The sequence below is a fragment of the Cebus imitator genome, unplaced genomic scaffold, assembly GCF_001604975.1.
Source record: "Cebus imitator isolate Cc_AM_T3 unplaced genomic scaffold, Cebus_imitator-1.0 Scaffold195, whole genome shotgun sequence".
Lineage (NCBI taxonomy): Eukaryota > Metazoa > Chordata > Mammalia > Primates > Cebidae > Cebus > Cebus imitator.
In genome coordinates this window covers 380,667-398,534 of record NW_016107510.1, presented here as the reverse complement: position 1 = coordinate 398,534, position 17,868 = coordinate 380,667, and the positions used below count along the sequence as shown (strand labels likewise).

The following is a 17,868-nucleotide window of genomic DNA, read 5'->3' as shown; positions in this document are numbered from 1 at the left end:
CTGGGCGCGGTTGCTCACGCCTGTAATCCCAGCACTGTGTGAGGCTGAGGTGGGTGGATCACAAGGTCAAGAGATCGAGACTATCCTGGCCAACCTGGTGAAACCTCGTCTCTAATAAAAATACAAAAATTAGCTGGGCGTAGTGGTGCGCGCCTGTAGTCCCAGCTACTCGGGAGGCTGAGGCAGGAGAATTGCTTGAACCTGGGAGGCGGAGTTTGCAGTGAGCCAAGATTGCGCCACTGCACTCCAGCCTGGCGCCTGGCGACGAGGCAAGACTCTGTCTCAAAAGAAAAAAAAAACTTTAGGAGTGACCGGTGAATTAAAAAATTTAACAAATGGGTTAAACAGCTGATTAGATATATCTTAAGTTCAAACAAGTAAAGTTCCTTACCTAGATTAAAACACAGAGTTAGAAAGATGTGGGAAATACAAGAAACATGCTGCACAGGAGTAGAGGGAATGGGAGGGAAAAAATATGGTTAGAAATAAAGTCTGACATTTTCAGGAATATAGAAGTGGTAAAGAAGCTCATTCTGTTTCATGCAAGACCAATAAAAACAAAATCACAACCAAGCACATCACAGTTAAATATAAATGACAGGGAAATTTTAAAGGTAACCAGAGAAACAGAACGAATAACTATAAAATAATACAAGCAGACTTTTCATTAGCCACAATAGATGTGAAAAGATAATGAAATAATATCTTCAAAGTACCAAATGAAAATAATCATAAACCTATCACTTCTACCCAACTAAGCATCACTCAAAAGTGAGAACAAACTAAAGATACAGTTAGACAAATGTGGCAACATACTCTCATAATTTGTCTAACTCTGTCTTTATCTCCATGAAAAATATCTTAAAATATGTACTTGGATAGGATGAAAATTAATCCCAGAAATTAATAGGACTCATGAAAATATTATAAGCTAAGAAATCAGTAAACATATACCTATAGCCAAATAAATACTATGAAGTCTGCTAACTAGGAAATATCATTTTTTGGTTAATTTTTAGAAGGTAAAGTATTTGTCTTCATCTTTATGTGCCTTCATCAGTGCCTAGCACAAAGTAGACTCAGAATAAATATCTGATGGTTAAATGGATACATAATGTGTATATAAAATAGGTATTTCTAGGTCAAATTCACTACTTTGCTAATGAGAAAACTGAAATTACAGAAGACTAACTCTGTATTTTATGACATACTGAGCCCAATTTACCCTTTAAGAGAACAGGAAAGATATTACAAGTGCAAAGACAATTTTTATGTTTTCTCTTATTTTTGTAGGTCTAAGTCTACCTAATATTAAGTGGCTATATGCTGAAGAAACTTGTTGATTAAAAGGCCTTCTTTACTACTTGTCCCTGGTTGAGCCCATTGTGTAAACATCAAAACAATAAAAAAATGGCCATTCATTTATTCATTAGAGAAATACTGATTGAGCATCTATTTTAAGACAAATAGTATAACAAGTTTTGATGATGCAGCAATGAAGAAAACACATCTAATTCTTCCTCTCATATAGTCTGTAGTCCAATTGATAAGGAAGTCATTAAATAGATAATTATGTATTAGGAGAGGTAGGAAGTCAGCAAATATTTCTTGTTGCTTACTGTGTGCTATATGCCATTACACACAAAAAATGTAAAGAGAGGTGATCTATTCTACAATTTATAATACAGTAGAAGTGATTCTAAGCAATATACAGTAATGAAGATTACAGTGATTAAAATCAATTAAAATGTTTGGGGAATGATGAAACTGCTAATATTTTTGATAAAAGTGAAGAGTTACAAGAGGGATAAAAATATATTAAAAGTTAACATAAATTCCTATTTTAAAAATTCTAAGAAACACATTTTCTAGATATTCTGTAGTTTTTCAAATTCAACCACAAAGCAAAAGATGCAATGTATAATAATTTGGAAGTATTATTCTTAATTTTTAGTAACAAAGTTTAAACATCAAAACTACTCTTTCTTCCATTATTCCCTCCTAGCCTTAAAAATGTAATCTTTCATCTCTGTCAATCCATTAAAATTAGGAATTATCTTTGACATTCTTTTACGATAATTTGAACATTTTAAACTTTAAAAGTGAAAGCATATGCTTGTCTTCAAAGAACATTCTGAAACACACAAAAAATATAATAGCTGATGTGTGACACTACTACTTTAAGGAGTAGAGCTGTATATTGTTGATTCTCTTAATATTTTCAGGTGAAGTAAAGAGAACATGTTATTGTACCTGCCACCTAGACAAGCTCTGAATCCATGTAAATATCAAAAACAAGATAGTAGTACAAATAACATGTAAGAGTGCCTGATCTAAATTCTCAAATAAATATCTACCATCAAATTCTTAAGGTTTCTGAATAACTAGTTAAAGGAACAAATAATCTTCCTTCTTTATTAGACAATAAAAAGGAGGAAAAGGTGGCCTAGGTAGTTATATGTATATCTTCACAGAATTAATATCAATGTGAAAACTGCTAATGTGTCAAACGTACAATGCCAGCAGGTTACTCTAATTTTCACTTGCAGAAGTACACAAAGTATAAACTAATAAGAGAAGGAGCAATGAGATAACAGGATGAATTTTCCTTTCTCTTTTTCTCTAGAAGCAGTTTGAAATTCAGCCAGAATCAGGAAGATCTTCAGTACATGGTTATAGTAAATTGCTGTCCCAAAAATCTGATCCAGCTCAAGGTCATTTAGGAAAAGGGATCCCAAGATAATGAGGAATTCCAGGAATTTGGAATTCTATTTGGTCCTAGAATCAGACTCTGAATTACCTGCCTTCTACTCATCTCAGCCCCCTGAAATCCCACCTACTTCTTCATTTATTTGTTCATTCATCTTTTCATGTCAGCAATTAATGAGTTTCTATTAGTTGCCAGGAACTCTTCCATAAATAGGCATCTTTTGCCCCTAAAAGGCCTAACTCAAAGATCTCCTTGTCTATAGCCTCTACTCAACTCCTCTCCTCATTAAGTTTAACTTCTCACTTCATCAAAATAAATTTCTCCTTTTTCTGGTTTCCCATACCTTTTTGTTCATGACTCCATTATGTATAGTATTTATCAAATGACATAAAGTGCTGAGAGTATGTGATATCTTGAAGACTGAGATGTCAGCATTCTCCAGCAACACTGTTATACCTTAATCATAAGAAAGGGATCTAGATCTGTGTTAAAATTAACAACACAGAGTGTAAAACGAGATTACTAGCTTCTAATCCCGGCTGTAGTTGACAAGAAAGTAACCTAACCTTTTTATATTTCACTTACCTCATCTGTAACATGGAGATAAAACCAGTACCAGCCTTATGGGTTGCTGTGAGGATTAAGTGAGTTAATACACGAAAATGATTTCACACAGTACCTAGTATTTTTTCAGCAAGTATTAACTAGCATTATTATTTATCATTGTTATTATCATTAAATTAGGGTTGGGCCACAGTCAGTTGGGATTGGAACATTCCCTGTTCCCCATTTGGTGCTACAAACTGAGAATAGCTAGATTCTTTTAGGAAAAAATATTTAGGTTTTCTTTCTTTTTTCCACATGCTATTCCCTTGTGAGTTGGAGTTCATATACAGAATGTCTTTTGAAAGGCTTACTTATTAAAATAAGAAATAAAACATAAGTTTACTTAAGAAATGTCATTTGATAATTTAGTTAGCATGTCACTATACACACAGTTTGTAAAAGATTGAATTCAAGAAATTTGAAACAGAAGAATAAGTGTAATTATTATAGCAGTGGCAATGACAACTATGACATACTGGCAAGCCATCCAAATTCAACTGTAGGTTTGACCATGCCATTTTCCATCAGAGTGACAACTGAACACTCTAACACTTTTACTTTCATTTCTTGATCATGGTGATGCTAGTATAAAAAGTACATTTTGAGAAAAATGAAGGAAGCAACATGTAGGTTATTAAATAATAAATTATCTTGATCAGGAATAAGTTTATGTTCCAACTAAAATGATGGTAACAACTATTTCTTAATAAATTTTATTATTATTATTATTTTTTGAGACAGAGTTTTATTCTGTCACCCAGGCTGGAGTGCAGTGGTGTGATCTCAGCTCACTGTAATCTCTTCTCAGCTCACTGTAATCTTTAACTCCTGGGTTCAAATGATTCTCATGCCACAGCCTCCTGAGTAGCTAGGATTGCACGCATGTGCCACCACACCTGGCAAATTTTTGTATTTTTAGTAGAGTTGGGGTTTCACCATGTTACCCAGGCTGGTCTTGAACTCCTGGACTCAAGTGATCTGCTTTTTCTGGCCTCCCAAAGTGCTCGGAGTATAGAGTGAGCCACCATGCCCAGCATAAATTTTATTTTTATTATTATATTTTATTTTGAAGGTTCTCTGAATTAACAAAATGATGCTGAAAAAAAAAGATGATGGTTTCAGATACAAGTTGCGGCATGAGCAGTCAATGCTACTGTGGAAGGATATACATTACATGTTCCAGTGCAGAAAAAGATGATGATCCTCTCATTCCTAAAAGTCACATAACTCCTAAGGGAAGAACATCTTGGAATGAAGTGATCAAACTATCACAAATCACACTGCTTGGATATGAACAAGAAAATACAACTGGAAATGGAAGTCCATACTCAAAGACTTTCAACTACTACATTCCTTTACTCTCTGAATTACCTTAGTTATGAATACAGAGGAGAGAAAAAAATGCTTACAAGTATATTTGCACTTTAAATTTCACAGAGAACATTCCTATATACCATCTTATTTATTGGTTATAGCAAGATTAGTTATTCCTATTCTCCAGATGAGAAAATGAGGGTCAGAGAAGGTAAGTGAACTTACTGAAGTTCACAGAACAAATAAGAGGTACAACCAGGCACAAAACTTGAGAATTTTTGATTCCATGTCCTGGAAAGTCTCACCTATTCCTCAAGCTGCTTTAATTTATATGGAAGACTTTGATGCTCAGGTTGTCTTCCTCTTCAACATGAAGGAAAAGTACAGTTTATCCTCAGTAACACCTAAGGACTTATATATTTTTTCCCTTGAATTTTCAATTTTACTTTGGCTAAGAATGTATGTATCTTTTTATTGATTTATTTGTTTAACAAGCATTCATTAAGCTCTGGCCATGTGCACAGTTCATGAGTCAGAGTAAAGGTTACATAAAAGTTTCAGGAAAGGAATACATCTATACATATAATCAACGTGAATCACAAATATCTAAGAAGTTTCTTCCCCTCCTTTCTCTCATTCACATAATTATATTAGAAGCCTTCTGTCACTTTTTGATTGTTTAGAGATCAATTATCTATTTTATCAATTATTTTATTTTTATTTAATCTAAATCCCAATGATCTGAAAAGTGATGGGTATACTTGTTTGATTTTTAACATGAGCTCTGAGACTACAAGTGAATTTCAACATTGATTTAAGCAAAACATAATTAGCATGGTTTTGTTTACTAATGAAAATAATGATTATTATAATTATTATTTGCCTCCATTTTAAGATGAGGTCTGGAATTATTCAAGTTCACACAAACAGCAAGTTGTAGAACGAAGACTTGAACAAAGATGTTTTCATTAAACTAGTTAGCATTTAATTGGTAATTTCCTTGATGCAACCAGAGAATGAAAAGGGCACTACAGTATGAAAAAGCTCAGATATAAAATATGGGCAGCCAGCCTCATGAGGAAAATACCCAGATTTCTTTATTCAAAGGAATGTCTAGAAGACTATGCAAATCAAATATACATCAATTCTGCCAAATCCAGACCACAGCCATTTTTTCAAAATTAAGTGCATAAATTTTCTTTCTCCTGAAGAGCTTGAGAGTTTTCATGTGTCATTTATCAATATGAAGGATTTTTAATTAATAAAAATATTCTATCAAAGCATTATCCTTCTTCACAGCATTCCTAAAGAATAAGATAGGAATCTGTATCATTTCAACTTACAAAGATGAATAAAGTACTACAGGGCAATGTAGTTTCTGAACTTACCTGCATATGTTAGCGTTAATGTGGGGGATATATTAGTTGTTTTCATGCTGCTGATAAAGACATACCCAAGACTGGGCAATTTTCAAAAGGAAGAGGTTTAACTGGACTTACAATCCCACATGGCTGTGGAGGCTTCACAATCACGGGAGAAGGCAAGGAAGAGCAAGTCATGTCTTATGTGAATGGCAGCAGGCAAGGAGAGCTTGTATAGGTCTCAGATCTCACAAGACCCATTCATGATCATGAGAACAACATGGGAAAGACCTGTCCCCATGATTCAGTCATCTCCCCGTGGGTCCCTCCCACAACACATGGGAATTATGGGAGCTACAAGAAGAAATTTGGGTGAAGACACAGAGCCAAACCATATAAGAGGACATTTGCTTCTTATGACCTACAAGACTGAACATCAATTTTTAAAATTAATGTTGAAGTTATTTTACTGAATCCAAACATTCTAAAAGCAGAAATTTTCTGACTAAATGTGCATTTTGTTAACTATATAAATTTACATTGAAAAAGTATTGTCAGGAGCAGTTGCTTATACCTGTAATCCCAGCTACCCAGGAGGCTGAGCCAGGAGGTTGGGGATTGCTTGAAGCCAAGAGTTCAAGATAAGCAGGGCAACATAGTGAGACCATATTTCTAAAAATAAAAATTAAAAAAATTAGCCTGCTGTGGTGTCGGGCACCTGTAGTCCCAGCTACTCAGGAGGCTGAGTCAGGAGGACAGCTTGAAGCTCACAGATCACTGCAGCCTTGAACTATGACTGCAGCACTGTACTCCAGCCTGGGCCGCAGAAGGAGACCCTGTCACTTAAAAAAAGTTTTTTGATAAAAAAAAAAAATCTAAAAAATGTATTTACTAAATACCTTTCAAGGGTCAAACATTAGGCTAAATGCTGGGACACAGTACTTAGTACAAAAGTCAAGACAGTGCTTATAATCTTGGTGCTTATATTCTAGAACAATGCTGTCCAATAAAGATACAATGTGATTCGTGTTACTTAAAATTTTTCTATAGCCATTATTTAAAAAGCAAAATATTAATTTAATATCACATTTGACCCAATATATCTAAAATATTACCACTTAAACATGTAATGAGGATAAAATTATTTTTATAATATTATATATATTTTTCAAACTAAGTCTTCAAATCTGGTGCGTATTTTAGATTTATGGCACCTCTTAATTCGAAGTAGCTACATTTCAAGTGCTTTATAGCCACATGTGGCTGTTGGCAATGGTGTTGCACAACATAAATTTATGAGAGGCCAGGTGCGGTGGCTCATGCCTATAATCCCAGCACTTTGGGAGGCCGAGGTGGGTGGATTACGAGGTCAAGAGATCGAGACCATCCTGGTCAACATGGTGAAACCCCGTCTCTACTCAAAATACAAAAAATTAGCTGGGCATGGTGGCGTGTGCCTGTAATCCCAGCTACTCAGGAGGCTGAGGCAGGAGAATTGCCTGAACCCAGAAGGTGGAGGTTGCGGTGAGCCTAGATCGTGCCATTGCACTCCAGCCTGGGTAACAAGAGCGAAACTCCGTCTCAAAAAAAAAAAAAAAAAAAATCTAGGGGAATATTTAAATAGTAAGCAAGCAATAAGATATAACATTAGAAGTGCCAGACAAGGGATACAGTACGATGGCAGCACATAGGAGAGCATCTCAACTAATGTGAGTAGGGTTGGAAAAAACTTTGTGAGGAAGTGACATTTCAACTAAGCTCTAAAGGATGAGCTGAAATTAGCCAGAGAAAAGGAAAGGGGTAGGGCAGGGAGATGAGAGAATAGGAAGGTCAATATTCCAGGCAGAAGGACATCCAAGGCCTGCAGGTGAATGAGTATGGCGTACTGGAAAGACTACAAGAACTTCAATATGGCTGGAACAAAGACTATTATGTGGAAAGGGGAAGATGAAAAGACAGGTAGGAGCCAATTCATGAAGGAAGTTGCAAACCATTTAAAGGAGTTTGGCCTTTACTCCATTTAAAGGAGTTTGGCCTTTATTCTAAGAAATCTTTCCTTTCTAAAGCCTCTAGGACTGTATTATATTTATGGAACTGGCAACTTCAGACTGAAATGTGCTCATCTTCACTGGAATACAATGGGGAGTAAGAGACATGAAGATGAAGAGGCTAAAGCTGGATGACCATTTATTAGAGGTGATGAAGAATCTAGTTTGGGATTAGATGAGTCCCCTAGGCCATTTTCAACTCTTAGATTTTAGAACTGTTAACTCTTTAGCTAGAACATTAGAATAAACATTATGCTTAATAAAATGTGGATGTTATTTATAAATCATTTTTGTAAGGAACACTGTATATAACACTGCAAATGTGTTAAATATTTATATTAAGATTCATGGCTGGTAGTTCTGAATAGTATATGTATGAACATTTGTAGTAACAAGAACAGTGAAATCCTACAGGTTGTTTTAGGAATTCTCTTGTAAGTTGCTTATAAATTACCGCTTTGAATAATTTGCAAAGTAATTCACAATGCTTATCAGTGCTCTGTTCGAACTTGGAGCCTTGAATCTGTCTTTTAGAACTCCCATGATATGGAAGAGTGCTGGAACCGTAGTTATCAATACTAGCAAAAGGCACCAAACTTTATATTATACAGTTTACAGCTTAATCATCTGACTTACAGGATCCCACTGAGTGTGTGATTCCAAGTGCATTGTTTTTCCTTGTCCTACTGAATTATTAGCTTTTGGAAATTAAAGAAAGTGATTTATATTTCCATTCATATGTATTTTAATATGTGTCAAGAACTGTGCTGCATATTTCCTAGAGTGCTTGATAGTTTTGAACATATTTAGTATGAATTTATCAGAATCAGAAAACACATTTAAATATAGCCACTGCATTTTATATCTTGCCAAAATACATGTTTGTTAAACAAACATACTGCTTAGGAATTATACTGGATTTACAGAGTCCCCCACAATTCATGTCTACCCGGAACCTATAAATGTGATCTGACCTGGAAATAAGGTCTTTGCAGGTATAATCAAGTTATGATGAGGATACACTAGATTAAGTGAGGGCCCCAAATCCAACATGACTGGTATCCTTATAAAAAGAGGGAAATTCTGGGCACAAAGACAGATGCCCAGGGAGAACGCCAAGTGACTATGGAGGCAGAAACAGTGATACATCTACAAGCCAAGGAACACCAAGGATTGCTGGCAACTGCCAGATGCTAGGAATAGTAAGGAAGGATTTTCCCCTAGATCCCTGCTAACATCTTGATTTCAGACTTCAGGTATCCAAAACTGTAAAAGAATAAATTTCTGTTGTTTTAAGACACCAAGTTTGTAGTACTTAGTAACAGCAGCCCTAGGAAACCCATACAGGAACCTGTGCCCTACCAATTGCATCTCATATTTCCTTTATATAGCAGCTCTTGATTTATTGGACTTGACAGATTTAACCCTTTTCTCTGTTAAACAAACTGTGTGAGGGTAGGATCCTATTCTTTGGATTCTCTGGTATTTCTATACAGTTCTAGTCCCATCAAAAGAGCTGTGCACTTCCAGCCCAGAATGTTCACTGTTGGAAACTTTGGAAACCCCTGTTAAAGGTGAATCACTTAAAAAATTCAATCAGATTAGGTATGAGTGAGGCAATTATAAAAGACTAAAATGAGATCATGAAAATCTAGAAAAAATTATCATTCCGATTGCTTTGCAAAGCCTTTAAAGTCTTACTTCATTTTACTAAAACTATAACCAGAACTTGTAGGACTTATGCCATGGGTGTCGTTTGTTAAGACTGACTTTGTGAAGTTGCAATTAAAACCCAAGCATGCACATACACGCACACACACACATATTTGTCTAGGTTCTATAATTCTCTGCTTTTATCAAATTTTCTATTGACCATATTATCATAGCTCTTGATTATAATAAATAAGAAAGAGAATTTTCACTGTAAGAAGTTATTACATGATGTTTTTATTTAGTTCCCTGACTATAATCTATTAGTCTATAAACTATATACACAGAGATTATACCTGATTCGCTCTTTAGTGTTTAGCATAGTGCCAAGTATAGAGCAGCTTCTCTCAAACTATTTTTTTAAATAAATGAGCACAAAATGAAAACACATTTTTGATTTTCACTTTTTCGAAAAATCATATTATTAACAGAGTTTTATTATTATAGACTGATATTTAAGACATAAAAATGGCCTCATTACAGGTAACTTGATGTTTTAATGGCATTTACTAAAATGAGGTTTTATTTACCATATATGAATATTCTCACTTTTATTGTATCATTTCTCATAGCTCAATGTGCTTTCATATCATAATCTTTCTGAAAGTACTTAAATTGATCCTATTGTACACCTTCACATAATTTCTACTTAATGCCACAGTGTTATTTCTCCAAGTTTACAAAGTAGGATGCACAGACAGAAAAGGTAGCTTTAAGGCAGATTTCCAATTATGCCTCAAATTCATGAGCTTCCAAATTCTAGACCACTATTAACTCCGTCATTAATTAGGCTATAACCCTGAGCAAACTATTGATCCTCCTTGAGCCTTAGTTTCCTTAGTAATCAGATGAGGTTTTCTGACTGGACAATTTCTAGGATGCTCTCTAGTCCCAAGTCCTCATTTTCAGCACCAATTTTAGATTTGTTTATGAATAAAAAATATAGCTTCTCACTGCCTTTGTTTCCAATATGGGAGACAGAAAATAACACGTGTAGTTAAAGAATTACAGAAAGGATGCTGTGGAGATGTGTTACTGAGTACGGAGTAGGAAGAAGAAAAGGAATACCAGAGGGTGACTTTAATGTCAACATGCTTGGATAAGCTCTTTTTTGAGGAGAAAAAAAATGAAATATTTTATATTCATATAACCACAATAATTCTCTTCTTAAACTTGCCCAAAAAAATCTCAATGGCAAGTTTGAAGGCCCCTGAGGTATGCAGCTTAAAAAATTAAAGGCTAGTCAACTCTTTATATTTTATTATAATAACTAAGTAGGATATAATCTTATTTAATTATGTAATAAAATAATTGCTATGATCTCTAAATCCTACTGATCTAAATTAATTTATAATTAAGTTTTACTCCTTAAACTATGGATAATATTAAGAAAGAGGCAGCTAAAACGTTCTTTTTATAAGTTACACAAATATTCCTTTTTAAAAAACTTCTTAAGTAATTTAATAGGAAGCATTGAAAAATACCTTAACACATTTGGTAAATAAAAATGATATAGGGTTTCAGATGGTCCAACAAGATGAAGAATTTACCATTGGAATTCTGTTAAATAACTGCAAGAGTTATAGTTTTACCTTGGAAAACTTTCATCATGGAACACAGCTGTGAAACAACTTTGGCTTCAAACAGAAAGACCATAATAAAAGCGCCTCCTAGCTAGAGTTAGGTTCAAGAGGTTTATGGTGGTGAATAGCAGAATAGCAGAAAAGATGAAACGTTTCAATAAGCCCCTCAGGCTGATTTAGTTAGCATTCACAAAGTGGAATAACCTATACATCACATACCCTTTGTTAGCTGGTTGTTTAGAATAGAAATATGAGTCACTGGATTTTATTTTAGCATTTGGGCAATGCAATTCTCCTTTTGCCCAAAATATTAAAATGCAGAAATGTGAAACTAAGAGAAGTAATGTCAGATCTTATACAGGGTGCTTATCAACCATTGTGATGGATCAAGAAATCCTTTGGCTCATCATTCCATGTTTCACCTTGGTAGGCACAAATGATACATTATCTTATGTTAAAAAAATCCACATTACACAAATTATCAAACTACAGTACATTTTAAAAAACTTTTTATGTGAGGGAGAGGTTTTAAAGGGGAGAAGCTTGCAAAAGCAAAAGAAAACTGATATTGGAAAAGGATAGGCAAGATTCTAACCTGCGTGATTTCAAGTACAAATGAATCCCTCTGGGAGTTTGGGGGATTAATGCATACATACATGTATGTGCATGCATGCATACACACAAGCACACGCACACATGAAAATATAATTTTTTTCTCTTAGGTACTGTTGAGAATTAATGAGGCTACCTGCAACGATGCTGGCAAGCTGCTGGGTTCTGGTAATGGGGTAGATGCTGCGTGCCTGAACAATTGCTGAAGCGATTTTCTTGGCATGCTTCTCCTCCCCATATGCTCTTAGGATAGATGCAAGTGCCTGTTGATCTAAAGCATTCACAACATCAGCAGCAGTGGGCATGTCAGGGTACCTATGCACAAGAAGAGCCAATTAGTTCACTGACGTCAGTTTTCATTGACAAGAGGTGAAACTTCAGAGTACTGAGATATAAAGTCAGACATATACACATAGACGAGGTTTTAAAGTCAGAGACTGAAACCTTAAACAAATGAAATAGACTTTCCATTTCAAATACTCATCATTATGGCAATGGTGATGGTTTGTGATATTTATCAAGGTCAAGGCAGCAGGAAGTTAAAATATTATACTAACCTTTATCTTTAATTCACACCGAAATGATACAAGGTATGTTGATGATATTTAAACGAGTCTAAATCTGAAGAACTTGACTAAATCTGAGGCTGTAAAATAACTGATAACTTGTGTAGACACAAATTGAACTTTGAAAATCTATACAAAAAGATACTGCTGGTCAGTTTCCCTCATAAAACTCAAAACAACCTTAATGGCAATAATGCATATTATTCAAATGTTTAACAATATTTGCTCATTCCTCCATAACAAAGATCACCATATGGTAAAACCTGGTAATCAAGAGGCAGTATTGATCAAGTCTAGATAGTAATTTTAGGTGGAGGAGAAATAAAAAAATACAAACCTTTGGTCAAATAAAATAAATTATAGTCAGAAATGACATTCACTCTGTCAGACCATTCCTGTTTACTTTAGAGAAATAGGCCAAAGAATTCTAAGTGATAAGCTAATTGTGACCTTACATATTAGAAAAATAGCTTTGCTAATGGTACAGTTACTTCTCGTATAGTTAATATGTTGGATTGATTGTTGGTAACACATTGTGAGTATTTACAAGTAACAAGAATATGGTAGCTTGAAGACCTAAGGGTCCAACCAGAGTGGGGTTGCCAAGATACACCTGAAATTCTCCTTAAAAATACTAAAATATACATTGTTAACATGTCTAGTGCCTCCAGGAGAAAATCTTTTTGTGGTCCTTGGCTTGTCCCCAGATTTGTCATCTCTTTCATCTCTCTTGATGTCTCTTTGTCTCTCTTTTTTGTCCAAACCTTGCTTTTCAGATCTTACAATAATTGTTTTTATGTAGGTCTGCCACTAAACCCACAGAACAATGAATATCTTTTAAGGTAGCCCTATTTCTGTATCAGTAGACTTTGCTTCTTCAGTTTTCAGGATGAAAATCTGGCCTTTGGAGTTCAATTGATCTGAATTAGAATCCTGGCCCGGCTACTCACATTGAGTATAATTTTTAACCTATTAGAGCCCCAATTTTTAACCTATGAAATGAAAGTAAGAATTCTTAACTCATAGAATGGTTTGAACAATTATTGGTATACATATTGTAAAACAGAAATATAATGCCTGGAACATAAGAGATGCTCAATGCATGCCATTGCCCTTTAGATCTTTCTCACTCATAAATTTGCAAGGCATAATTCGCGGCTTAAACAAAAAAATCCCTGTTAAACCTGACCTATTTGTGAATTCAAATGCTCAAACCACTGAGCATTTGAATTAACTCTGTTAAAGATGTGAAATTTAGAAATGTATACATAGGATACAGTCCAGCTTTACCAAGAGAATTGTATCATGAGTATGGATGTACTTAGCAGTTTTTAATGATACTTTTCTATCTTTAAATAAGAAAATTTAAAAGCATTTTGTTCAACACACATAATTTTACTCTGAATAAATAATTGGACAATACACATAATTTTCTCTTACTCTTATATTAACAGTGATTGATGGCATAGTTTCCATAGTGCTACACTGGAAAGGTACAACACTGGAAGGTTTGGCAGGCTGCTACGCAGCTTGAGAATAGGCATTCGTATGGTCAAGGAGTCAAGATCCAAGAGCTGCCCTCCAACTAACAGGTTAATAGATTTGATCTTGTCAGTCCTCCAGAGTTCACTGACTTACAGTGACTAAACTAAGAAAATATAAACACAAGTGATAATTTATTATCTTCCAGTGAAAACTATAATTATTAACAGAACTAGACTCTCAAATTCCTGAAGCTGTGAATTTCTTTCTGTGGCTTCCACAGGAGAAGACTTATTGTAATCTGAAAGCTGCTGTTGAAATTGGGATCAGCACAGAATAAATTATGTTTTAATACTCTACTGTTAAATGGTGACTGGTTAAGGAAGTCGCTTGCATTTGTCTTCATCACAGGGATACTCTCTCCCTTCAGGAACTAACAGGCCATATTTTTTGACCAGGAGTAGCCAAAGCAAACACATACCACTTGGATTAGCATTGTACATATTTGCATCTATGACTTTTCTTTTTCAATGATTTCATGTTAATCAACTCCCCCTTTTCAAAGGTCACATACTTTCTTCAGATATGTTGGCATTTTTGATTAAGTTATAGTCTATACTATCTATCTGAAAGCCATTCAACATTTTAAGATATATTTACACAACTCATCCACTAGGTATTGATTTAAGAGTTTAATTCTTAGTGTCAATGTTATTTTCAAGCTCTTGGGAAAACCTCAGGGACCCTGATTCACAAACTACAATTTGCTGATAAGTCTTTAACAATATGGGATTTATTACTAGTAACTAGAAGTTTTGTTCATTGTATTTCAGAAACTGGCTTGATGTTTTATTACCTCTGCACAACCACCTCTATCTCCACACATGAGAATATATTTGAACTTTATTATTAGTTACTTGTTTTTAAATGCTTTTTATTATTTTCTTTTATAATTATACCCTTCATTCTGTGAATGCCAACATGTGCAAAAGAAGGTAAAACACTTGGGAACAACAGGGTCCCAACAAATATAGGTCATGTGCCAAGTTAACAGGTCATATCACAACATAGGGAAAAATGCTATATGTGAATAATTACCACAAAACAAAGCAGTTTGTGATGAGGCATGATATGAGAGAGAAAAGCACAGTTAAGTTTTACAAGTATAGGCTGTCCATTCCCTAGGTCAGTATTGAGAATAGACACAGGTCCTAATCTAAGCTTTTAACATTAATTTGGACAATAAATACAAAGAAATTGTTGGCTGGGCATGGTGGCTCACGCCTGTTAATCCCAGCACTTTGGGAGGCCAAGGTAGGCAAATCACATGAGGTCAGAAGTTTGAGACCAGCCTGGGCAACATGACAAAACCCCGTCTCTACTGAAAATACAAAAATAATTAGCCAAGTATGGTGGTGCATATCTGTAATCCCAGCTACTCAGGAAGCTGAGGCATGCCAATTACTTTAACCCGGGAGGAGGAGGTTGCAGTGAGCCAGGATCATGCCACTGCACTCCAGTCTGGGTGACAAAGGCTCTGTCTCAAAAGAAAGAAAGAAAGAAATTATTTCTATACTTTCCTAGAATATGATTGTGTTATTTAATATATTTGAATAATGGAAAATAAATTCTAGTATTTCCAGAAAGAGGAGGTTAAAAGATATCCTATGTATAGGACTATGTTTGATATAGTACCATAAATTGCAGATTCTCTGGAGAAGGTTCAAACAAAGTGACTGTACAAGACAGGACAAAACACACTTGCTGACCTCTAAGATCTTACCTTTTTTTGTGTGTGTGTATTCTAAAAGAGGATGCATTAAATATATGTAGTTCTTTTGGCTTCTCACAAGAGACACAGTTGGGCATGCATAAAAATGGAATCATTATTTCAGCATCATATTTATTGATATTGGTTAACACTCTAAAACCTATATTGTGTAAGTAAAAAAGATAATCTGAGTGAAAGTTATCCTTGTTATCCTCTTCACTATTTTATGTAAAGGTAGTAATTGTTTTTCTTTAAACATCCCAAATCCAGAGAAACATTGATGTGTATAATGAGTATCGAACAAACTGATTTATTATGTATTGGTGACGTTAGGTCTAGGCAAGTGTTGGAAATTTTGTAGTCTTAAAAAAATTAAATTCAGAGCATTTGTGACAAATTGATTTCTTGTTGTTAGAAGAAATGCTTTATCAATACTCACCTGTCACCATCCATCCTCATGTCCAAGGGGCCGTCTTTCCGAAGGGAAAAACCTCTTTCAGAAGTATCAAGTTGCATGGAGGAACACCCAAGATCCATAAGAACTCCATCAAAAGTCCCTGGCTGCACTTCAGCTTTCATTAATAAGGTTTCTGCCTGGCTGAACCGGCCCAGCATAGCTCGGATTTGTTTACTGTGGGTAAACCCAGGAGACAGCGAAAACACTTCTGTTATATTAAAGTCTTTCTAAAGTCTATGATCAATGGAAGAGAGCACATTCTATTATTACATGATTTAACCATTATATATTTACCGAGTGCTTGGTGTTGTATAAAGACATGGATATGGAAACTATACATCTTGAGTTTCAAACACCAGAGCTGGTTTAATGTAATTTTATTACTGCTGATAAACACAATTTATTGTATATCTTTGTGAAGGGATACAATATACTCCTAAGTTAGAAAAATTCTTTTGTCAAACCAGGTCTTTCAAATCTTCTTTAAAAATTCTTAAATCTATGGGTAGAGAAAGAAGCATATGTCATTCTATCAAAAGAATAATGAGTAAGTCAATTTAAATACAATAACTAATAAAATAGAAATCATAAAAAAGATGTCAAATATGTTCAGTCCAGTCATTTTAGCTTTCTCCATGTTTTTCCTATAATTTAGAATAGGGTATGCAGCTATAAACTCCAGGAATGAAACCATGACTAAAATAAATGCCTTCTTGCAGAAGCAATGTATTATCTCTCAGAAGGGATTCTGAAGTGAATGGAGCATTCAGAACCAACAGACAGGCAGGAGTTGGGATCACCTTGTAGCTATACTAATGCTTCTTCCTACACAAAGTGAGATGCTGCCTTCAGGGTTCTTCAGAAGCCTTAAGGCAACTAGCATGCATTTTTGAAAGTGAATGAGAAGAGATTGGGCAATACTCTCAAGACATCATTCCCTCTGTTTAAAGGTGGGTAGAGTGAGTTTGGATTTCAAACAGTGTTAGAGAATTTACATTTACAATGTTTACTTATAGTTATGTTGTTTAAGGTGAACTTCACAGTTCATTAGTAACTTTTTAATAAAATTCCAATGGAGAAAGTAATTGAATATCTGCTATGGGTCAAGCATTGTTATTGGGAGTGTACATAAAGATTAATAAAGCATGACTTTTTTTGCTTTGAGCTACGAGGAAAAGATATACAAACAGTTTACAAAATAATCTGATGGTTGCCACTAACAGAATGATGAACAAATTGCCCTGTTTTTATTTGGAGAATAAAAATGCCAATACTAGCATTGGAAACATAGAAATAACAGAATCTTACTACTGAAAGGCAACTCCCAAGTCATTTATTACTATTACATAACTAATATTTGTATTTTTCCCCAATCCAACATCACTGCTAGGTGAGTGGGCAGAAACATGGAGACTATATAGATATAGTCACTGTTTTAAGTACCTCCTGTATACACCATTGGTGAGAGAGGGATTCCAATTCTAAGGTTGTTGAGATGGCCAAACAGGAATTCATCTAGCCCAACACTGGCCAGATGAAACAAAAGTTTTTTTTTTTTAATTTATTTTTTATTTTATTTAACTTTTAAGTTCAGGGGCACATGTGCAGGTTTGTTATATAGGTAAACTTGTGTCATGGGTGTTTGTTG

General features: G+C 34.8%; 1 protein-coding gene across 5 annotated transcripts in view; it reads right to left on the bottom strand.

Moving 5' to 3' along the window:
• METTL15 (methyltransferase like 15) overlaps positions 1-17,868 on the bottom strand; it is a 212,422-nt gene that overhangs the window by 27,842 nt on the left and 166,712 nt on the right. For 4 of the 5 annotated variants that reach the window (XM_017547088.2, XM_017547089.2, XM_037745214.1 and 1 more), the window contains exons 5-6: positions 16,203-16,394; positions 12,081-12,259 (exon numbers count right to left, since the gene is read on the bottom strand). In XM_017547088.2, the coding sequence (XP_017402577.1) occupies positions 12,081-12,259; positions 16,203-16,394 (371 nt within the window). The remainder of the gene's footprint in view (positions 1-12,080; positions 12,260-16,202; positions 16,395-17,868) is intronic. The other variant, XM_037745215.1, reaches the window with a different exon arrangement.